General features: G+C 34.2%; 1 protein-coding gene across 3 annotated transcripts in view; it reads left to right on the top strand.

The window, feature by feature from the left end:
- LOC148939407 (uncharacterized) overlaps positions 1 to 25,385 on the top strand; it is a 154,459-nt gene that overhangs the window by 116,534 nt on the left and 12,540 nt on the right. For all 3 annotated transcript variants that reach the window (XM_089106702.1, XM_089106703.1, XM_089106700.1), the window contains one exon: positions 5,944 to 6,055. In XM_089106702.1, coding sequence (XP_088962828.1) covers positions 5,944 to 6,055 — 112 coding nt within the window. The remainder of the gene's footprint in view (positions 1 to 5,943; positions 6,056 to 25,385) is intronic.

Here is a 25,385-nt window from a genome sequence, read left to right as displayed (position 1 = left end):
TGACGTAATTTCGTCAACATCCTAAGGGGAGTAAAGTTGGAGCCAATTTTCCGAAATCAAGCGAAAATGGCAGTAAAAACCAAAAAAAAGCCATTTGGTACCACAAAGTTACTATTTAGTACTATTAAAGTACTATAAAGGTACTTTATAGGACTATAGAGGTAAATATGTACTAAAAAATGACATGTTTCTGGTGATGTTTGAATTATGTAGGTTTATCTTGGTTTTGTCAAGATTTTGGAAGAAACTAAATTTCAGATGGGGGGGGGGGGGCAAACTAAGGTCGGGGGGGGGGGGCAAACCGAGGTCTGGGAGTTGAAGTTACCCCCTGCACCATGGCAAATTACGCCCCTGTTTACGACCATAAATACGCTAGAATTTCATGGATTATTATAAAGGATATATATCAGCGTTCTGCCAACTAGACCTTACTTAACGGGAATTTTGCAGGAAAATAGAGATAATTTTTTTTAACTTCCTTGAGCGTTTTTTTATTGTTCTTTGAGAATTGAAACAGAAAAAATCCTTGATGCACGAACTGTTTCTCTTGTGGCTTTAACTTGGTAATTAAGTATGTGTCAGATAATCTTGGATCTAGGTCAGCACAATATCTTTGATCCGATCGCAACCGATCTTCTGTTTCTTCTATGATATGAGTATATTTTTGCAATTTTGACCCACGATTACTGACCCAGCAAGGGACTCTTAATAATAATTAAGTCTTTTTCAGAAAAAATGTCAGATTACAGTTTCCATGCAACACCTTTAAACGGTGACACATACTTATACCCCTGTATATAGCAAGCCATTTCATCTAATTTTTAAGTAGGCTAAATATGTATAGTGTCTTCTCGTTCTTTTGCTAGCTATGGTTGTTTGTTGCCTTTTTTCTAAAAGTGAAAAGATTTTCACCGTCACTTTTTATTCTATTGCATAGTAACTTCTACAGCTTGTTCACATGGAAAATATTTGTCAACTGTTTTTCTTACGTTATTAAAATATTATGTAAATTGTGCAACAGCTATTCTCTGTCCTTTGGGTTCTCATAAAATATGAACAAAATTAAAAAAAAAAGCTTGCTGCAATTGTAACTTTCCAACTTAATCATTCCATAACTTTACTCTTTGAATAAAGGGCAGATTAATTTCACGGGTCATGTTATGATTCCTGGCTTAACTTTTACTTTATTGCCTTGAAGTTTTCTTTCTTCCATTTTGAAATTCATTATAGTTTAATATAGTCGGATTTTCCTCAAAACTTAACATATCTTTGTAATAAATATTTTTCCAGCTCTTATTATTATGGTTTAATGCTAATTTTTACCCCAATTCAAAATTTATCCTCTTCTGGTTGTAACTAGGAACTGTTACAACAAAACTGTCAAGCTTATGAATGAAAAAGAAATCAAGCAAAGTCTATACGACTGAGGATTTTTATTGGTATTTTTCAACTGAAAGAAAGTTTTTTTAAGTGTTTTCTACTGAAAGTAAAGAGGAACATTAAAACTTAAAACGAACTGAATTTTTTCCGTACATGAGAGAACTGTCCCCTCCTCAATATTTTGCTGTTCACCCTAAAGCTTTTTAGCTGTTTAATAAAGCTTCTTAATTTAATTAAACAACCCTTGTGTGTCAGGAGCCGCTCTTAAAGAATTGAGGCTGAAAGTAAAACTTTAGCATAAAGAGTGAGGTATTGAGGAGGGAGCAGCCATCTCGTATATGGATAAATTTTTGTTCGTTTTAATTTTTAACGTTGCTCCTTACTTTCAGTTGAAAAGACTTTTTTTTTAATTTAATTTCTGATCGTTTCTCAAATCATGCCGGAAATCTCTCACTCCGTGGAAAAATTTTTTCCGGAATCCTCCCCCCCCCCAAACAAAAAGTTTCTCCAGAAACTTTTTCCGCAGAACCCCCCCCCCACGGAAAACCCTTCTGAGAATTCCATTCCCGCTGAAAATTTCGGCGGGAAATTTTCAAGGGGACATCTTCAGATGTCGGATTGAGTCACCAAAAAGAGAGTAAGAAAAATAAAAAGAATTTCATATAGGAATTCTGTCAAATTTCCCCCCATGTAAAATTACCCCTGGAAAGTTCACCGCCTCCCCGGACACTTCTCTCCCCACAAAAAATACTCCCCGCAGAAAATCAGCCCAAAGCGCGGCCCCCCCCCCCCCCTCTTCTGACAAATGTCCTTATACAAAAATACTATATGTAAACAATAGCCAAATTCCATAGCTTTTAGCCCTTTCCTGAGGGGCTGTGGGTGGTCATGTCATCACAAGGCGTAGTTATAGGACCTTTCAACTATGCTGAACAAAATGGTTATCTCAAAATTTTCATAAGATGACTTAGGGGAAAAAGGGCTTGAGAGGGGGGAGGAGTTTCACCTTCCGATCTTTTTGATCACTTGAAAAGGGCACTAGAACTTTTAAGCTTCGTTCGACTGAGCCCTCTTCAGATCCGTGATAACAATAATCACGCATCCGTGATTTTTTCTTCTGGCAAAAAAATGCAAAATTCCACATTTTTGTGGATGGGAGCTTGAAACATTCTGCAGTAGGGTTCTCTGATACGCTCAATCTGGTAGTGTGATTTTCCTTAAGATTCCTTGAACTTTTGGGAGTGTTTTCCCCTTTTTCGAAAATCACACAAATTTTCTCAGCTTATTAGCTTTTGCTGGGGAACATTAAACTTAAAGAATTTCATAAATTTGGAATCAGCATAAGAAGCCAATTCCTTTTGATTTATCTCTTGCTATCAAAATTTCATTTTGTTTTTCAGTTATAGTTACTATTGTGCCGAGTCGCTCCTTATAGTTTGTCACCACGAACTGTTTGAAAATTTTATAATGAAACAACTGATAATTGAGCAAGATTTCCCCCCCCTCTGAGCGTATATCTAAGGACAAGTTTTCATCAGTACACTTTCCTAAGTAACCGGAAAGATATAGATTTGGCGTTAAATTTGAAATAAAAAATGTCAAATGTCTTACAGAGCAGCTTATGGTTGCAAAGTCTTGTGAGGCATAGTGGATCAATCTTTGGTTGGAAATATGTTGCTAAGGATTCTATTTCCGATGTCGCAAAGGTCCGACGCAAGGACCTTTGCGGTCAAGAAGCGTCGTTTGTTAACCAATTTGCATATGTTTGCAATGAAAGTATTTGCGATTCGCGGGATCTTAAGGCCCTTATCAAATATCTCGAACTAATTAGCGATAAAATGTTGTCAATCATAGCGTTTGTATTCCAAAATTTTAAAGGTTGCTGTTTAAATATGTTATTCCAGACGAGGTGGATCAGCCTTGAGTGGACAAAGCGTTCAAATCCCTAGTTTTTGGCTATGATTTTGACCATTAGCACTGATGCCGAAGAAATCTTTATATTTACCCAAAGAATCCGTCGAACAATACACATAAAAAAGAAAAGAAAACGCAATAGTGTGTGCTGTTGTCTAAAGACTACAGAGAAAACAGCTTTCCCCTTCCCATAGCAAGAAAAATCTCAGTCCACTTACTATCCCCCCTAAAAGATTCATAAAAGTTTCAGCTAAATCACCCAGCCGTGAGACAAAACAGCGTAAGTGTACCAACTACGTATAATATTTTTCACTTTTTAATGAAACCTTCTGACAGTATGCAATCTCAACAATGAAAAATATTCGTTTGTCTATGGGCTTTAGGCACAAGGAAAACCATATGGTCCCTCATTGTACAAAGCGATTAGACGTAAAAATTAGCTCTCAAATAAGCCCTTAAACCGCTCTCTATGATGTTCTAGTACCCCGCTAGCGGCGAAGATAAAAAAAAGGACAAATGAGTCCTACCCATGCAGAAAAATTGACTTTCTCGGAAGTTCACGGGGGGGGGCTGAAGAAGTTAAGGTTGTGCTTTAAAATCAAAATGTATTTGTGATTAATTTACCTGAGTTCTAAATGGAGTTTTGACCCTGATTAAAGAATTGGTTTCAAGAAGTTATACTTATCAACCCTTCATATTACAGGATCCTCAGAGGTGGAAATCAGGTAAATAGTAAAAAAACTGTTTTTTGACCTCATATTTGGCAATACACTACTTTATTTAATATAAAATGATCCTTTAGTCGTAGGAATCTGACAAATAATGATCTGCATACTTTAACCACCCCTCCGTGCCTCGTGGCCTGAGACCCCTTAGGATTTTTTGGGGGTAGTTTCATTGAAAATGTCTTTTCTTGGTATTTTCATCAAACAAACTGAAAAAACAATAAGTTTGCCCCAACCTCCCTAGATATGGATAACACATTTTACTTCTGCCCTTTATTTTCGAGAATTGACACCACTGGCCTACCTTTTTCTTCCCAAAAATGGAAGACTTTTAACAAATGTAATGGTTGCTCCATCTCACTTTTCCTATGCAGGTAAGAGATGCATTCATTCAATTCTCATTCCTTCTGGTCCCAGAGGCCAAAACTTAGAAAACAACATCTGTTTAATCTTAGGTAAGTATAGTAAATAAAAACTATAAAGAGAAGTTCAGGAAACCATGAACAAAAGAACTATAAAGAGAAGTTTTTCAATGGCCTCAAGAGATATTATTTCCTTTTTTAGAACGATGCGCCAGAGATTTCAACCTTGAGCTTTATTCACAGCGACATATTTTTTCTTTCTTGTAAGAGTGCTTATTCGGGAAACTCGTCCTTGAATTTCTGAGAAAGTGTAAAACATACAGAAAGTGAAATTATAAAATCATATTGACGGGTTAAATAGGAAAACCCTTAAAGGGTGAAAAATAGTAACTAATTTCCATAAAGTTTTAGTTGTTTGACCTTCCAATTTCTTCTTCGGACATATTTTTAGAAAAATTATACCGTAGCTGTTTACGGTAAATTTAAAAAAATAAGTATTTTTTGGAATTCACCAAAAGGATTACTGTATTGATTATTTTTTATATTCAGGGAACCTGGCTCTCTCGATGCTGTCCGAAGGGGAAATGAGACGCGAAATGATTGAACATTTAGAAAGTTATTTGCTGAATGCCCTTCGTTAGTCTAGTTTTGTCGTTCAAGTAATGATTCAAATTTGTGTATTTATTGTTATATTTTATTTTCTTGTTTGTACTCTATTAGTCATGAATCATGATGGGTGGGTTAATAAAACAATACATATTTCATAAAACTTAATTGCTTGAATTTTGGGTGCATAAGATAACGAAGAAAACATTGCGCAGAAGGAGAGTACCAGAAGAAAATATGATTTGATTTTTAAATTTAGCATACTAATTATTGGGAATCTTTCCTAAATCATTAATTATTATTCATTTTCTTATTTAATTATTTTATATTTTAATTTTATATTTAATTATGTTTTTTTTTGACAATCCATAGAAACCCAAATTATGAAAAAAAAAGGAGAAAATAAAATCAAACTATGGTTGGTGGGAAAATTTTAACTATATATCCGAAAACGACATGAATGTTGTTACATTACCATAACAATGAAATTTTCTGGAGGCCAAAGCTGTGTTGATTAGGGTAATTTTAAAAACTCGTCTCTATTATTCTTTCCTTTTGAAATATTTTAAAATTTAGTTTTATTTATTTTTTAATAGTAAATGAACTCGAACCTGAAAAGGACAACTTGAACTGAAAGACCCGATCATGGGCGCCCATAAGCTAAATTTTATGGGGAGGCTTACCTGGTCTAATCGGCGCTTCTAATGATGTATAATAGAAATATCAAAACAAAAATATAAAATATGAGACAGCATCATTCAGACAAAGAGGGAGGGGGGCTGGAACTCCCCTATACCACCTCATCCCATGGGGGCGCCCATGGGCCCAATGGTTGTAAAACGTTTATCAAACAAACATTTATCAAATACCTCTGCAGTTTTTTTTTTGAAACGACATAATTTTTTAAGTGAGAAGGCTTCAACTAAAACCCATCAGCCACACACTTTTTCTTACAGAATATCAGAGTGCAGCACCTGGTTCCCATGTTGATCCCATAATGATAGGGGTACTTGTTGCAATGGCAGTAATGTTTATCATCATATGTGTTGTACTAAGACTATTTAGCAAGTGAGTATCTTCCTTCTTTTTTTCTTTTTTTTTTTGTTTTTTTTTTCTTTTTTTTATGGCTTGGTCCCAAGGAATCTCATGTCATTCGTGGAATTCCTAGTTCTTCAAATTTCCTATTTTCTGTGTTTTCAAATTTACCGATCCTCCTCCCACCCCTCTAAAAAGCCCCATATTTATTCTCGTGACTATGCGCTTTTCTAAATTCTGGTGTGCTCCACCTACATAGTATTTGCCACAATCGCATGGTATTTGATAGACCCCTTTCTGGCGAGTAACTGGGGTTTTATCTTTACCAGAATTTAGAAAATTTATGATTTTAAAATTATTTGTGAATACTACATACAGATTATTTTTGTGCAAACTTTTTTAAGATTTGTAGTGATTTTTGGGATGTAGGGGAAATGTCAATATAAAACGAACATCAAGATGTACTTCTTATTTAAGACTCGTCAAAATCGATTCAAACTTCGTCACTACGAGATAATTACAATGAAATAACTCCATACTTTTCTCTCTTTTTTTACTGTCATCTATCTTCACTATAGATTGTATTAATATCATAGGCAGCGCAATAGCGCTGCCAAAGTAAAGAGCGATGTTTGCACAATGTATTATTTGTTTTTTTTTTGTTTAGACCAGGGCACTTCGTATCGAAGGAGTTGTCGCAGAAACTTCGAAAAGGGCTTATTCGATTGGAAATTGGAGAGGCTTGTCCCCTTTTTAATAGCCGAAAGTGATTGGAAGGCAACCAACCCTTCCAAGCCCATATTTCCCCAAGCACACCGAATCAAAAGTTTGAGATAGCCATTTTGTTCAACGTAGTTGAAAAATCTAGAAAATATGTCTTTGTTACGCCCTCCACAGTCCTCAGGGCAAAGGTTGTAATTTATGCCCTGTGGGCATATAAGGTTTTTATTGAAGGTGTTGTCGTAGAAACTTCAAAAAGGGCTCATTCAATTGTAAATTCAAAGGGCTAGTGTCCTTTTTAATGGTCAAAAGTGATTGGACAGCAACTAACACCCCTCTCACGCCCACCATTTCCCAAAACACATCCAATCAAAATTTTGAGATAGCTATTTTGTTCAACTTAGTTGAATGTTCTGGAAATTATGTCATTGAGGATGACAACCCCTTCCCCCCATCCCTCAGGGTGAGGGTTGTGAGTTATGCCCTGGCACATGCAATCAAATTTGAGATATCTATTTTGTTCGACGAAAATAGCGACGAAGACCACACTGCCTTTCCATAACAAACAACATAAACACGAAGAAGAATAGGGAAATCTTTTTGCAAGACAGTGGATATAATTTGAATGAATATTTCGGCCCTATGTCCAAGGGCCGTCCTCAGCAAGACAAAGATATATAAAAGAAAAAAGACTCACAACAACATGCGACCAATAAAACCAAATATTAGAAAATTTTCAAAGCAGTCCTAGCATCCTTACTTCAGCGAAGTTCGACCAGGACTGATAAAAAGTAAGGTAAAACAAGGCGATTCAATGAGATGAAAGAAAAATAATTTAAAACACGTTCTTATTGCTAATCCAGCCTTTTGGGCAGTTAACCTCAAAGGTCTTTTTGTGGCCGGTTCTGTGTTAATGTCTATTGGTTTCTTAAAATATTTTGTAAGATCATTTTTAATTAAATTTGTGTATAGAGCATTTAGTGTATATTCGACCAAGTCCCTATTTAAGGAAATATTACTATTAATCTTAAGTCTAATTTCAATTGATTCTCGGACTACCTGCTTTATGCCTAGGTCATTGCTAATAAGGGCAGATTCATCAAAAAGTATATTGGGGCTAGGATTTTCAAAAATATGTCTGCCTAATGTAGAATCAAATGAAACAGTGGATATACTAGAATTTAGAGCTTTGACTATATCATCTTTATATCATCAATATAATTTGCACTTTACTGAAACAATTCTTTGAAGTGTTTTCACCTTTATAACTTTAAGAAATCAAAAATTAATTAATATTTTAAGAAATAAATATCAGCATATGTATATTAAACTGACAATGCACTTCTTTTTCAATAAATTCAATTGATTTTTTTTTCAGTAAAGCACAAATTACATTCTAGCTTTTAGAAAGCATGGGGTTTAGAACCCTACTCATATTAATTTCTGCTTGTTTTGTGTTAGACTCTGTTATTTATTTTAATTTCTGTTTGTATTGGGTTTCATTGTTTATTAATACTGATTAATAAACTAAGTCGCTGGCAAAACACTGAGCTTCGTCGAAAATAGACGTGAAAGCAGTAGCAGCATTTCCTTTGTTTTTGAAAGGACAGTTTCCTTGTGCCTGCATGCAGCTGCCAAATCACAGTCAACTGACTGAAGAGTCTTGCACAGTGGAAGCGTAAGGCAGAAAAGCTCTTTGACCACATGGAGACACACAAGAAATTGCAACTGGTTCATCGTGTCCAGCAACTGGGCCGCTTTTGCAGAAGTTTCTGCATTTCCATTCTCTTCAAGAGCTTCCAAGGATCGCAGGATTGTGTAGATGAATGCTCTGCAGACGTCCCGCTAACGCCACTGTCAGAAACATCCCTGGTCCGCTTGGGCGCAAAAAACGACGTAATGTCACACTTCCTCGTCATGTTGAAAATTGCTCTTCTCTTATCCAAGTCCGAAATTGAACTGAACTGAACTGACAATCTTGCACTCTTATAACATTTACCTCGAGCCCCCATTAATCCTAATTTACTATGCAAGGTCTGACCTTGCATAATAAGGCGAACATGGGGTTACCTAATTGTGTAAGCTGATCACAACCTTTTACCCACAAAATTGCAATACGATTTAGTGTAGGAGCATATTTTTTTCTGGTAATGTTTTGTCTTTACAGGTATTTTTTAGACTAGTTTTTGACTGGGTCAAAAATTTCGGGGTTTGTTCAAACCGGGTAACCCCCCCTCCCCTGGATACGGCCTTGAAAAACGGACAAGGTTAGAGTGTTGCCACTTTTTCAAAACGAAACGAGAACACAATTCCAACTCATTTGAGAAGAAATTAATGCATGGATATTTTAGAATTTTGCATAGAAATTCTGACAAATTCCCCTGCATAAAATTTCCTCTTGAAAGTTCATCCCCAGAAACTTACCTTCCCACAAAGAATTCTCCCCGTGGAAAATCCCCCCTCTCGCAGAAAATTCCTTCTCCCCGAAAATATCTCTTTACTTCCCAATAGCAAATATTATATATAAACAATAATCAAGTTTACAACTTACAGCCCTTTCCCCGGGGGCTCTGGGGGTTATGTCATCCCCAAACGCATGGTTGTTTCACCTTTCAACTATGCTGAACAAAATTGCTGTCTCAAAATTTTGATCGGATGACTTTGTGGAAAAGGGGCGTAAGAGGGATGCCAGTTGCCCTCCGATTGTCTTTGTCACTTAAAAAGGGCACTATAACTTTTAATTCCCGTTCAAATGAGCCCTCTTCCGATCTTCTAGGGCCATTCAAAAAAAAGAAAAACAAATAAACACGCATCCGTGACTTTCTACTGGCAAAAAAAAACAGCACAAAATTTTACATTTTTGTGGATGGGAGCTCAAAACCTTTACGATATGCTGAATCTGATGGCTCGATTTTCATCGAGATTTCGTGACTTTTTTGGTGTATTTCCCAACTTTTTCGAAAATCATACACATTTTCTTAGGCGAGTAATTTTTGATTGGTAACATTAAACTTAACGAATATTTATAGATTTAGAATCAGCATAAAAACCAAGTTTTTTGATGCATCTATTGTTATTAAAATTTCGTTTTTAGAGTTTCGGTTACTAACTAGCCGAGTCACTCCTTACTTACAGTTCGTCACCATGAACTCTTTGATAATTCAACCCAAGTTCGCGACTGGTTTCTGCCTGTTTTCTTTCTAGAACGAAAGTCTTCTTAAGCAAGTAAAAATAGGTTTGAAGAAGCTAAAGGTTGGTGGAACAGCTTCAGATGGGCTTTTCAGACATGGGCTACAAAACTGTCCTCTCAAGGACAATCGAAAATCATCTTTTTTGGTCCAAGGCCAGAATTATACGGTCATAGTCATGAATTCGACCCGAAGTCCACACTTCCTGTAAAAACTGCCGAGGTTAGATTCTTGCCACTTTTCAAAACGAACCAAGAACGGTGGCAGAGGAAAAAAAACAAGACAAAACCAAAACGCTTCTTTCTTTAAAAGAAGAATGACAATGTCTTCGGTAAAAAAGGGGAAAAAATTCCAACTTCTTTGAGAAGAAATTAATGCATGGATATTTTAACTGCCAAAAAATGGCCTTAAAATCTACCAGAAAAGTAAATTTATGTCATAAAATTACAAAGGACAGGCGCGATTTTAGCATAGATCGATAGAGACATATGCCTGAACTTCATTATATTTTCTGCAATGAAAAATTGTATGTTCGGTCAGCATTAATAATTAGAAAGGCATTGATATTAAAAAAGATATTTATTAGGCGCCATCGATATTGATCCAGACATTTTTTGTTTATTTTTCAAACATGATTACAAATCACGAAGGGCTTGTATTACATAGAATTAACGTGTATTGTCACGATTGCTGGAGTGATAAAACTTGAATAATCTCTGTTAGTAAATTAAATTTAACCAATGCAGGACCTTCCCCCTTTTCTTTTATGATCAATAGGAAACTACTGAATTTAATTAATTGGGAGATAAGGACAGACCATTTGTTTAAATAAATTGAAGAGTACGTATACACGTATGATAATAATGAGATTGTGGGAGACACGATGAAAGAAGTATAGAATAGGCACAACTATGCATAAGGAAAGACAAGCTTCTTCTTTTAATCAATATCTTTCGAATTATCTGGAGGGGGTTTGTATAGTTTGTACTTTTTTGGGGGTAGGGTGGGTAGCTAGTCCATATAATTTTCTCACTGTCAGGTCCAGCGTAGAAAGGCCTCATGAGCTCGTACGAGAACACATGTGCTGCCATCTACAATTTAGTTTAATGCTGACAGCACACCAAATATTGGCATAGAGTCCCTAGGGAGAATATGTGGTTAATCGGTCAATGACTTGTTCTTTCAAGATCTTGTCATTGTTGTTGTTTTGGCCAAGTGCATGCGAGTCCCTAGGGAGAACACGTGATTAATCAAAGTGGGTCAATGACCTAAATTTCCAAAGGTCAATTATTGTTTCCAGGCAAAGTTTTAATGTCTGACTGATGATGTCATGGTTGATTGATTTGTCAAGAAAAGGGGAATTAATTTGTTGTTTCTAAGGGGAATTATTGATTCACGACAGGGTTTCTAAGTAATTTGAAATGTGACAGCGTAGGGATGCCAAAAACAAAGGGAACACGCTGAAATTACATTTAGGATTATTTGGGCGAAACCGTTTTATACATATTAGGGAATTATTTCGGCGAAACAGTTAGAGACATTTTCAAAGATGATCTTAGAAAAGGTTTTAGAGGAGAATTTGAGAGTGAAACTCTGTGGTCGTTATAATACACAAGTTCCGTGTGAACAGTGTCGTGAGGTCTTCGACCCCAACCCTAAAAGGGCCTTTATAACCCAAACCAACCCGCAAGTAACCCCCCCGTCCACAAAGGTCCCCCGGTTTCCTAGTAATTTCAAATGTGAGGTTAGGTTAGGTTATGTTATGTTATGTTATGTTATGTTTTGCTATGTTATGTTATGTTATGTTATACTTGGTTAGGCTATGTTATGTTATGTTAAGTTATGTTCTTTTCAAAGGGCATTTCAGAACAAGTTCTTTTCTTAATGTCCTTCCTAAACCCATTTTACAAATTGAAGTACCCATCCTTTACAACCACAACTTTACTTTACAGCTTTTTGTATACTCCGACACCAAGAAATACTTTTCAAAGGGCATTTCAGAACCAGTTCTTTTCATAATGTCCATCCTAAACCCATTTTACAAGTTGAAGTATCCATCCTTTACACCCACAGCTTTACTTTACAGCTTTTTGAATGCTCCAACACCAAGCAATACTTTTCAAAGGGCATTTCAGAACCAATTCTTTTCATAATGTCCATCCTAAACCCATTTTACAAATTGAAGTACCCATCCTTTAAACCCACAACTTTACTTCACAGCTTTTTGAATGATCCAACACCAAGCAATACTTTTCAAAGGGAATTTGAAGTAGACATCCTTTTCACCCACAACTTTACTATACTGGTTTTTTGAATGCTCCAACACCAAGCAATACTTTTCAAAGGCATTTCAGAACCAGTCCTTTTTTTAATGTCCCTCCTAAACCCATTTTAGAAATTGAACTACCCATCCTTTTTACACACAACTTTACTTTACAGCTTTTTGAATGCACCAACACCAAGCAATACTTTTCAAAAGGCATTTCAGAACAAGTTCTTTTCTTAATGTCCTTCCTAAACCCATTTTACAAATTGAAGCATTCTTCCTTTTCACCCACAACTTTACTTTACAGCTTTTTGAATGCGCCAACACCAAGCAATACTTTTCAAAAGGCATTTCAGAACAAGTTCTTTTCTTAATGTCCTTCCTAAACCCATTTTACAAGTTGAAGCATCCTTCCTTTTTACACACAACTTTACTATACAGCTTTTCGAATACCCCAACATCAAGAAATACTTTTCAAAAGACATTTCAGATCAAGTTCCTTTCTTAATGTCCTTTCTAAACCCATTTTACAATTTGAAACATCCTTCATTTTCACACACAATTATACTATACATCTTTTAGATACCTCAAAACAAATAAATAATTTTCAAAAGACATGTCGGATCAAGTTAATTTCTTCATGTCCCTACTAAAACAATTATACAATTTGAAACATCCTTCCTTTACACCCACAACTTTACTTTACAGCTTTTTGGATGCCTCAACACCAAGAAATACTTTTCAAAAGACATTTCAGAGCAAGTTCCTTTCTTAATGTCCCTTCTGAACCCATTTTACAAGTTGAAGCATCCTTCCTTTTCACCCACAACTTTACTTTACAGCTTTTTGGATACGTAAACACCAAGCAATACTTTTCAAAAGGCATTTCAGAACAAGTTCCTTTCTTAATGTCCCTCCTAAACCCATTTTACAAGTTGAAGCATCCTTCCTTTTCACCCACAACTTTACTTTACAGCTTTTTGGATACCCCAACAACAAGGAATACCTTTCAAAGGGCATTTCAGGGCAATTTTCTTTCTTAATTTCCATTCTAAACCCATTTTACAAGTTGAAGCATCCTTCCTTTTCATCCACAACTTCACTTTACAGCTTTTTAGATACCTCAACACCAAGAAATACTTTTAAAAAGGCATTTCAGAGCAAGTTCCTTTCTTAATGTCCCTCCTAAACCCATTTTAGAAGTTGAAACATCCTTCCTTTTCACCCACTACTTTACTTTACATCATTTTGGATACCTCGACACCATGAAATACTTTTCAAGACATTTCAGAGCAAGTTCCTTTCTTAATCTCCCTTCTAAACCAATTTTACAAGTTGAAGCATACTTCCTTTTCACCCACAACTTTACTTTACAGCTTTTTGGATACCTCAACACCAAGAAATACTTTTCAAAAGACATTTCAGAGCAGGTTCCTTTCTTAAAGTCCAATCTAAACTCATTTTACAAGTTTAAGGAGCAATCCCTTTAACTCACAAGAAAACAATACAGCTTATTCGGATAAAAGAAACCAAAGAAAAACAAATAAGAATAAATTTCAGTGCTAGTAAATTTCTTAATGTCCCTTCTAAACCCATTTTACAAGTTGAGGCATCCTTCCTTTTCACCCACAACTTTACTTTACAGCTTTTTGGATACCTCAACACCAAGAAATACTTTTCAAAAGACATTTCAGTGCAAGTTCTTTTCATAATGTCCATCCTAAACCCATTTTACAAGTTGAAGTACCCTTCCTTTTCACCAACAACTTTACTTTACAGCTTTTTGAATGGTCCAACACCAATCAATACCTTTCAAAAGACATTTCAGAGCAACTTCTTTTCTTAATGTCACTTCTAAACCCATTTTCCAACTTGAAGTACCCATCCTTTTCACTCACAGCTTTACTTTACAGCTTTTTGGATACCTCAACACCAAGAAATACCTTTCAAAAGACATTTCAGAACCAGTTCTTTTCTTAATGTCCATTCTAAACCGATTTTACAAATTGAAGTACCCATCCTTTTTACACACAACTTTACTTTACAGCTTTTTGGATACCTCAACACCAAGAAATACTTTTCAAAAGTCATTTCAGAACAAGTTCTTTTCTTAATGTCCTTCCTAAACCCATTTTCAACTTGAAGTATATATCCTTTTCACCTACAACTTTACTTTACAGCTCTTTGGATACCTCAACACCAAGCAATACATTTCAAAGGGCATTTCAGAGCAAGTTCCCTTCTTAATGTCTCTCCTAAATCCATTGTACAAGTTGAAGAAACCATCCTTTTCTCCCAAAACTCTTCTTTACAGCTTTTTGGATACCTAAAAACCAAGAAATACAATTCAAAAGACATTTCAGAGCAAGTTCCTTTCTTAATGTCCATCCTAAACCCAATTTACAAGTTGAAGCATCCTTCCTTTTCACCCACAACTTTACAACTTTTTGGATATCTCAACACCAAGAAATAATTTTCAAAAGACATTTCAGAGCAAGTTCCTTTCTTAATTTCCCTCCTAAACCCATTTTACAAGTTGAAGCATCCTTCCTTGTCACCCACAACTTTACTTTACAGCTTTTTGGTTCTTTTGAATGCACCAATACCATGCAATACTTTTCAAAGACATTTCAGAACAAGTTCTTTTCATAATGTCCATCCTAAACTCATTTTACAAGTTGAAGTACCCATCCTTTTCACCCACAACTTTACTTTACAGCTTTTTGAATGCTCCAACATCAAGAAATACTTTTTAAACACATTTCAGAACAAGTTCTTTTCTTAGTGACCGTCCTAAACCAATTTTACAAATTAAAGTACTCATTCTTTTCACCCAAAACTTTACTTTATAGTTTTTTGAATGCCCCAACGCCAAGCAATACTTTTCAAAGGTCATTTCAGAACAAGTTCTTTTCTTAATGACCGTCCTAAACCCATTTTAGAAGTTGAAGTACCCATCCTTTACAGCCAACACCAATCAATACTTTTCAAAAGGTATTTCACAACAAGTTCCTTTCTTAATGGCCTTCCTAAGCCCATTTTACAAGTTGAAGTACTCATCATTTACATCCTAGCTTTGCTATACTACTTTTTTGAATGCTCAAATACCAAACAATACTTTTCAAATGGCATTTCAGACCAAGTTATTTTCTTAATGTCCTTCCTAAACCCATTTTACAAGTTGAAGTTCCCAGCCTTTTCACCCACAACTTTACTTTACAGCTTTTGAATGCCACAACACCAAGCAATACTTTTCAAAAGATATTTCAGAACAAAGTCTTTTCTTAATGTCCCTCCTAAACCAATTTTACAAGTTGAAATACCCATCCTTTTCACCCACAACTTTACTTTACAGCTTTTGAATGCCCCATCACCTAGCAATACTTTTCTAAAGGCATTTCAGAACCAGTTCCTTTCTTTATGTTACTCATAAAACCATTTTACAAGTTGAAGTACCCATCCCTTTCACCACAACTTTACTTTACAACTTTTGTGCACGCGACAATATCATGCAAGTTTCCACTTCAGTTCAGATTTTTTGTGCACGCCACAATATCATGCAAGTTTCCACTTCAGTTCAGATTTTTCTCAAAGATATGAAAAAATTTAAAATACTGTTCCAAATTTTTCATAGAAGATAGAAAGTTCAAGTTATCTTCTGAATTTTATTAAAGAACTTACACTTCAATTCTAATTTCTCCAAAGAAAATAAAAATCTTCCACTTCAGTTCTTAATTTCACAAAGACACAAGGAAATTTAAAGTTCTATTTGAAATTTTTCCGTAGAAGATAGAAAAAGCTATACCATAGTTGTGAATATTTTCCCGGAAGATAAAAATTTCTACTTCAATTTTAAATTTTCTCAACGAAGTGAAGAAAAGTTCAAGTTCTAGTCATCATGCAAGATTCCACTTCAGTTCAGATTTTTCTCAAAGATATGAAAAAATTTAAAATACTGTTCCAAATTTTTCCTAGAAGATAGAAAGTTCAAGTTATCTTCTGGTTTTTATTAAAGAACTTACAGTTCAATTCTAATTTCTCCAAAGAAAATGAAAATCTTCCACTTCAGTTCTTAATTTCACAAAGACACAAGGAAATTTAGAGTTCTATTTTAAATTTCTCAATGAAGGGAAGAAAAGTTCAAGCTCTCTTCTGAATTTTCTCAATGAAAAAGAAATTAGTTTTTGAACAATTCTATTTTTCCTAATAATATAAAAAGGTTCCACTTCAGTTCAGATTTTTCCCCAAAGACTTAAATTTTAAATTCTCCTCCAAATTTTTTGTAGAAGATAGATAAAAGTTACACATTGATCGTGAATATTTCACAATGAAGATAAGGAGCTAATTTTCTGATTGATGTGAAGAAAAGTTCAAGTTCTTTTCCTAACTATCCATATGAAAAGAAATAAGTTACAGATCAATTCTGTTTTTCAAGAAAAAATAAAAATGTTCCACTTCAGTTCAGATTTTTCTCGAAGAGATGAAAAAATTTAAAATACTGTTCTAAGTTTTTCATAGAAGATAGAAAAAGTTATACATTGATCATGAAAAGTTAACTCAAGTCTGAATTTTATTAAAGAACTTACAGTTCAATTCTAATTTCTCCAGAGAAAAGAAAAAATCTTCCACTTCAGTTCTTAATTTCACAAAGACACAAAGAAATTTTAAGTTCTCTTCTGAATTTTCTTAGAGAAAAGAAAAAAGTTATAGTTCAATTCTAATTTGTTTTCAAAGAAAATAAAAAATCTCCAACTTTTTAATAAACATTCTAAGCGCTTAACATGCTAACGTTTCCTAAGATAATAGAAATATAACAAAGTAATGCATAAAATATTTTTATTGAAGTAACAACATAAAAATACAAAGTCGACCTGGGGGGATTTTACAGCGAGTATGGTTAGGTTAGGTTAGGTTAGACTAGATTAAGTTAGGTTAGATTAGGTTAGGTTAAGTCAGGTTAGGTAAGTTAGGTTAGGTTAGCTAAGTTAGGTTAGGTTAGCTAACAAATATCTCTCCATGTTTAAGTTAGGTTAGGTTAGGTTAGGCTAGATTATGTTAGGTTAGGTTAGGTTAAGTTAGGTTAGGTTAGCCTATGGGGGATTTTCCGGCGAGTATGGTTAGGTTAGGTTAGACTAGATTAATTTAGGTTAGATTAGGTTAGGTTAAGTCAGGTTAGGTTAGTTAGGTTAGGTTAGCTAAGTTAGGTTAGATTAGCTAGTAAACATCTCTCCATGTTTAAGTTAGGTCAGGTTAGATTAGGTTAGGCTAGATTAAGTTATGTTAGGTTAGGTTAATTTAGGTTAGGTTATCCTATATACGCGCGCGTACGTAGGCGAACCTAACCTAACCTAACTTAACCTAACCTAACATAAGTTAATCTAGCCTAACCTAACCTAACTTAAACATGAAGAGAAGTTCACTACCTAACCTAGCCTAACTTAGCTAACCTAACCTAACTAACCTAGCCTGACTTAACCTAATCTAACCTAACTTAATCTAGTCTAACCTAACATAACCATACTCTCCAAAAAATCCCCCCTAGTCTAACCTAACCTAACCTAACCTAACCTAACATAACTTAATCTAGCCTAACCTAACCTAACCTAACTTAAACATGGAGAGATGTTTGTTACCTAACTTAACTTAGCTAACCTAACCTTACTTACCTAACCTGACTGAACCTAACCTAATCTAACCTTACTTAATCTCGTCTTACCTTGCCTAAACTAAACCTACCCGCCGTAAAATCCCCCCCCAGGTCGACTTTTTATTTTTGTGTTGTCGCTACATACTGTTACTTCAATAAAAATATTTTATACATTTCTTTGTTATATTTCTATTATCTTAGGAAACGTTAGCATGTTAAGTGCTTAGAATGCTTATTAAAAAGTTAGAGATTTTTTATTTTCTTTGAAAAAAAATTAGAATTGAACTATAACTTTTTTCTTTTCTCTAAGAAAATTCAGAAGAGAACTTAATATTTCTTTGTGTCTTTGTGAAATTAAGAACTGAAGTGCAAGATTTTTATTTTTCTCTGGAGAAATTAGAATTGAACTGTAAGTTCTTTAATAAAATTCAGACTTGAGTTAACTTTTCATGATCAACGTATAACTTTTTCTATCTTCTATGCAAAATTTAGAGCAGTAATTTTAAATTTTCCATCTCTTTGAGAAAAATCTGAACTGAAGTGGAAAATTTTTATTTTTTCTTGACAAATAGAATTGATCTGTAACTTATTTCTTTTCATATGGATAGCAAGAAAAAGAACTTGAACTTTTCTTTACATGAATAAGAAAATTAGCTCCTTATCTTCATAGTGAAATATTCACGATCAATGTGTAATTTTTTCTATCTTCTACAAAAAATTTGGAGGAGAATTTAAAACTCATGTCTCTGGGGAAACATCTGAACTGAAGTGGAGCCTTTTTATATTATTAGGAAAAAAATAATTGTTGAATAACTAATTTCTTTTTCATTAAGGACATTCAGAAGAGAGCTTGAAATTTTCTTCACTTCATTGAGAAATTTTAAATAGAACCTTAAACTTCCATTTGTCTTTGTGAAATTAAGAACTGAAGTGGAAGATTTTTATTTTCTTTGGAGAAATTAGAATTGAACTGTAAGTTCTTTAATAAAAATCAGAAGATAACTTGAACTTTCTATCTTCTATGAAAAATTTGGAACAGTATATTAAATTTTTTCATATCTTTGAGAAACATCTGAACTGAAGTGGAATCTTGCATGATGACTAGAACTTGAACTTTTCTTCACTTTGTTGACAAAATTTAAAATTGAAGTAGAAATTTTTATCTTCCGGGAAAATATTCACAACTATGGTATAGGTTTTTCTATTTTGTACGTGAAAATTTCAAAAAGAACTTTAAATTACCTTGTGCCTTTGTTAAATTAAGAACTGAAGCGGAAGATTTTTATTTTCTTTGGAGAAATTAGAATTGAACTGTAAGATCTTTAATAAAATTCAGAAGATAACTAGAACTTTCTATCTTCTATGAAAAATTTTGAATAGTATTTTAAATTTTTTCATCTCTTTGAGAAAAATCTGAACTGAAGTGGAAACTTGTGTGATATTGTGGCGTGAACAAAAAAATCTGAACTGAAGTGGAAACCAGCATGATATTGTGGCTTTCACAAAAGTTGTAAATTAAAATTGTGGAGAAAAGGATGAGCAACTCAACTTTTAAAATGAGCTTAGAAAGGTCATTAAGAAAAAAAAGTTGTAAAGTAATGTTGTGTTGAAAAGGATGGGTACTTCAACTTGTAAAATGGGTTTAGGAAGGACATTAAGAAAGGAGCTGGTTCTGAAATGGCTTTTGAAAAGTATTGCCAGGTGTTGGGGTATTCAAAAGCTGTAAAGTTAAGTTGTGGGTGAAAAGAATGGGAAATTCAACATGTAAAATGGGTTTAGAAGGGACATTAAGAAAAAACCTTGTTCTGAAATGTCTTTTGAAAAGTATTGCTTGGTCTTGTGGCATTCAAGAGCTGTAAAGTATAGTTGCGGGTGAAAAGGCTGGGAAATTCAACTTTTAAAATGAGTTTAGGAAGGACATTAAGAAAATAACTTGTTCTGAAATGCCATTTGAGAAGTATTGCTTGGTGTTGGAGCATTCAAAAAAGCAGTATAGTAAAGTTATAGTGAAAAGTATGAGTACTTAAACTTGTAAAATGGGTTAAGGAGGGACATTAAGAAAGGAAATTGTTGTGAAATGCCTTTTGAAAAGTATTGCTTGGTGTTGGGTGTAAAGGATGGGTACTTCAACTTCTAAAATGGGTTTAGGAAGGACATTAAGAAAAGAACTTGTTCTGAAATGCCCTTTGAAAAGTATTGCTTGGTGCTGGAGCATTCAAAAAGCTGTAAAGTAAAGTGTTGGGTGTAAAGGATGGGTACTTCAACTTGTAAAATGGGTTTAGGACGGTCACTAAGAAAAGAACTTGTTCTAAAATGTCTTTGAAAAGTATTGCTTGATGTTGGAGCATTCAAAAAGTTGTAAAGTAAAGTTGTGGGTGAAAAGGATGGGTACTTCAACTTATAAAATGAGTTTAGGATGGATATTATGAAAAGAACTTGTTCTGAAATGTCTTTGAAAAGTATTGCATGGTATTGGTGCATTCAAAAGAACCAAAAAGCTGTAAAGTAAAGTTGTGGGTGACAAGCAAGGATGCTTCAACTTGTAAAATGGGTTTAGGAGGGACATTAAGAAAGGAACTTGCTCTGAAACGTCTTTTGAAAATTATTTCTTGGTGTTGAGATATCCAAAAAGTTGTAAAGTAAAGTTGTGGGTGAAAAGGAAGGATGTTTCAACTTATAAAATGAGCTTAGGAGGGACATTAAGAATGTAACTTGCTCTGAAATTTCTATCTATTTGTAATTTTTGGTGTTTAGATATATAAAATGCGGTAAAGAAAGTTTTTGGGTGTAAAGGGTGATATCTTCAACTTGTAAAATGGGTTTCGGAGGTGCATTAAGAAGGGACCTTGTTCTGAAATACCCTTTGAAATGTATTGCTTGGTGTTGAGATATCCAAAGTGCTGTAAAGTAATGTTGTAAGTGAAAAGGATATATACTTCAAGTTGAAAATGGGTTTAGGAAGGACATTAAGAAAAGAACTTGTTCTGAAATGCCTTTTGAAAAGTATTTCTTGGTATTGAGGTATCCAAAAAGCTGTAAAGTAAAGTTGTATGTAAAAAGGATGGGTATTTCAATTTGTAAAATGGGTTTAAAATGGACATTAAGTAAAGAACTTGCACTGAAATGTCTTTTGAAAAGTATTTCTTGGTGTTGAGGTATCCAAAAAGCTGTAAAGTAAAGTTGTGGGTGAAAAGGAAGGATGCTTCAAGTTGGAAAATGGGTTTAGAAGTGACATTAAGAAAAGAAGTTGCTCTGAAATGTCTTTTGAAAGGTATTGCTTGGTGTTGGAGCATTCAAAAAGCTGTAAAGTAAAGTTGTGGGTGAAAAGGATGGGTACTTCAACTTGTAAAATGGGTTTAGAATGAACATTATGAAAATCACTTGCACTGAAATGTCTTTTGAAAAGTATTTCTTGGTGTTGAGGTATCCAAAAAGCTGTAAAGTAAAGTTGTGGGGGAAAAGGAAGGATGCTTTAACTTGTAAAATGGGTTTAGGAGTGACATTATGAAAAGTACTGGTTCTGAAATGCCCTTTGAAATGTATTGCTTGGTGTTGGAGCATTCAAAAAGCTGTAAAGTAAAGTTGTGGGTGAAAAGGAAGGATGCTTCAACTTGTAAAATGGGTTTAGAAGGGACATTAAGAAAGGAATTTGCTCTGAAATGTCTTTTGAAAAGTATTAATTGGTGTTGATGTCTCCAAACAGCCGTAACGTATCTCAGGAGGTGAAAAGGAAGGTTGCTTCAACTTGTAAATTGGGCTCAGAATGAACATATTGAAATTAAGTTGCATTGAAATGTCTTTTGAAAAGAATTACTAGTTATCGTGGTATCTAACCAGATGTAATGACCTTGTTTGGGTGACATGGAAGGATGTTTCAATTTGTAAAATGGGTTTTGAAGGGACATTAAGAAAGGAACTTGCTCTGAAATGTCTTTTGAAATGTATTTCTTGGTGTTGAGGTATCCAAAAAGCTGTAAAGTAAAGTTGTGGGTGAAAAGGAAGGATGCTTCAACTTGTAAAATGGATTTAGGAGGGACATTAAGAAAGGAACTTGCTCTGAAATGTCTTTTGAAAAGTATTTCTTGGTGTTGAGGTATCCAAAAAGCTGTAAAGTGATGTTGTGGGTGAAAAGGAATGATGCTTCAACTTTTAAAATGGGTTTAGGAGGGACATTAATAAAGGAACTTGCTCTGAAATGTCTTTTGAAAAGTAATTTCTTGGTGTTGAGGTATCCAAAAAAGCTGTAAAGTAAAATTGTGGGTGAAAAGGAAGGATGCTTCAACTTGTAAAATGGGTTTAGGAGGGACATTAAGAAAGGAACTTGCTCTGAAATGTCTTTTGAAAAGTATTTCTTGGTGTTGAGGTATCCAAAAAGCTGTAAAGTAAGGTTGTGGGTGAAAAGGAAGGATCCTTCAACTTGTAAAATGGGTTTAGGAGGGATATTAAGAAAGGAACTTGCTCTGAAATGTCTTTTGAAAAGTATTTCTTGGTGTCGAGGTATCCAAAAAGCTGTAATGTAAAGTTCTGGGTGAAAAAATTGGTTGTTTCAACTTCTGAAATGTGTTTAGGAGGGACATTAAGAAAGGAATTTTCTCTGAGATATCTTTTGAAAGTTAGATTTTGGTTTTGAGGCATCTAGAATGATGTATTGTAATGGTTTGTTCGTAAGAGAATATCGTTTCAATTTGTAAATTGGGTTTAGGATGAATATTATTAAAGGAACTTGCTCTGAAATGTCTTTTGAATGGTAATTCTTGGTGTTGAGGTATCCAAAAAGCTGTAAAGTAAAGTTGTTGGATGAAAAGGAAGGATCCTTCAACTTGAAAAATGGGTTTAGGAGGGAAATAAAGAAAGGAACTTGCTCTTAAATGCCTTTTGAAAAGTATTTCTTGGTGTTGAGGTATCCAAAAAGCTGTAAAGTAAAGTTCTGGGTGAAAAGGAAGGATGCTTCAACTTGTAAAATGGGTTTAGGAGGGACATTAAGAAAGTAACTTGATCTGAAATGTCTTTTTAAAATTATTTCATGGTGTTGAGGTATCCAAAAAGCTGTAAAGTAAAGTTGTGGGTGAAAAGGAAGGATGCTTCAACTTGTAAAATGGGTTTAGGATGGACATTAAGAAAGGAACTTGCTCTGAAATGTCTTTTGAAAAGTATTTCTTGTTGTTGAGGTATCCGAAAAGCTGTAAAGTAAAGTTGTGTGTAAAAAGGATGGGTACTTCAACTTGTAAAATGGGTTTAGGAAGGACATTAGGAAAAGAACTTTTTCTGAAATGTCTTTTGAAAGGTATTGCTTGGTGTTGGAGCATTCAACAAGCTGTAAAGTAAAGTTGTGGGTGAAAAGGAAGAATGCTTCAACTTGTAAAATGGGTTTAGGAAGGACATTAAGAAAAGAACTTGTTCTGAAATGCCATTTGAAAAGTATTGCTTGGTGTTGGAGCATTCAAAAAGCTTTAAAGTAGACTTGTGTGTGAAAAGGATGGGTACTTGAATTTGTAAAATGGGTTTAGGAGGGATATTAAGAAAAGAACTGGTTCTGAAATGCATTTGAAAAGTATTGCTTGGTGTTGTAGCATTCAAAAAAGTAGTATAGTAAAGTTGTGGGTGAAAAGGATGTCTACTTCAAATGCCCTTTGAAAAGTATTGCTTGGTGTTGGATCATTCAAAAAGCTGTAAAGTAAAGTTGTGGGTGTAAAGGATGGGTACTTCAATTTGTAAAATGGGTTTAGGATGGACATTATGAAAATTCCATGTATCATAAGAATGGTACGCAGAATTCGATGATAAAACATCACAAAAATAATTAGGTGCTAATTTATTTAAAAACTCATACACAAAAATACCTGTCTGATAATCCCTCAACTGCCCAACATTTAAAATATTAAAATGGTGATAACAATCCATTGTACTTTCACAATTTTCAAAATCACCGAGCAGGCGCAGTGCTTTATTCTGCACAATTTGTATCCGTTTAAAATTTACAACAAAATTACTAGCCCACACCACAGTTTATATAATTATCCAGTATGATCATTCCCTATCTCACCCATTATAAAAACCCGGACCGGGGTGCGAGTGCTCTGGAGAACGTTTTTGCAGATAGAAACATAAGCGGCATCAGATCTTTTCACGGGTAGACAAGTCAGATTTCTCTTGGACGCGAAACTTGGCTTCAACGTTGGAGCACTAATTTTGAAGAAACTAATTTTAAATTAATTTATTCCAATACATACATGAAAATCGGTAGTTAGTAGTGTAATGTTATTAGTAGATGTTTTTAGGAATTAAAATTAGGTTTCGAAGTCTCAAGTTGGTTTCAAAGGCATTTTGTGAAAGTTTCTGCCAAAATACGTGTTCCATATATATATATATATATATATATATATATATATATATATATATATATATATATATATATATATATATATATATATATATAGATAAGATCAGTAGACAAAGAAGCCTACAATAATTCAAACTCAAAACGACCAGAAATTATTATTAAAGAATAAAAAAGGAAAGGAGAATAATTGGTATGGCTGTAACACTGCATATAAACTTATATAAATGTATATATAGTGGGTTGTAATAATGCAAAAGGTAAATATCATTGGTTTAAGAATGGAAAGAAAGACAAAGAATAAATTTACGACGATAATCAAGTAAAAAATAAGTTTTATTTGAACAATGCCATAAAGCGATGACATTTGATTATGATGTTTGGTGCTTCGCATTGATATTTCAGTTTTAAAAGTTTTATCAATTTTTTTTCAAAGGGAAATTACGTGGTGGGCATGAATGTAGACTTGCAGCTAAATTAAATATAGTCACTTCCACTTTTCACATCTGTTTATTGATATTGGTTTGATTTTTATTGTCTGTATTACTGAGGAGCTCATTAAGGAGATAATCAAACACAAATTTAAAAATTTTTTACCCCTTTGTTCAAAAAAAGAGATAATAAAATATTTAAACTACTAAAACTGAAATAATTACTTTTTAGTTTATTCTCCTTGATAGGTATGTCTCTTGATTTCCTAATTCTTAAATTTTAGTTCGTAATATGCTCGTGTGCGCAAAAAAAATCTTATAAACTATTCAAGGGGAAAGTCCTTGCAGCCAGTTTCTTAGTTCAGATTTTTGCGCACAAGCCAAATTCGATCGGTTCGTTCCGGTTTCTAACAGGAATTTCTCCAATGTTTGAGGAAAATGGAGTCACAGTCTTGCAGAAACGAAACGTTTCTGCACACTCACAGTCTTACGAAAGTCCCGTAAAATTTTGGATCTGCCACTAAAATGTGTGATGTACTTCAATTTTCTGAAAATTCCCTAAGAATTTTACGAAAAACACTTCTTAACAGACGTTTGGTATTTTCTTGGATAGGGCTATTGTGGCAATTTTTACCACAACAACCAATAATTAGAACCCAAGTCCTAAAATTGGTCTCAATCAGGAACCCTTCTCGCTATCTTAATTCAGAAAGTGCAAAGATTTTCAAACAGAGGTGTTTATTTTTTAAAGTTCAGGAAAGGTCTGCCCATTTC

This window comes from Artemia sp. Qi Xiang Cuo, chromosome 21 (assembly GCF_049724085.1).
Source record: "Artemia sp. Qi Xiang Cuo chromosome 21, ASM4972408v1, whole genome shotgun sequence".
NCBI classification, from domain to species: domain Eukaryota; kingdom Metazoa; phylum Arthropoda; class Branchiopoda; order Anostraca; family Artemiidae; genus Artemia; species Artemia sp. Qi Xiang Cuo.
The sequence above is the reverse complement of the archived record's forward strand: the minus strand, read 5'-3'. Positions and strand labels throughout refer to the sequence as shown.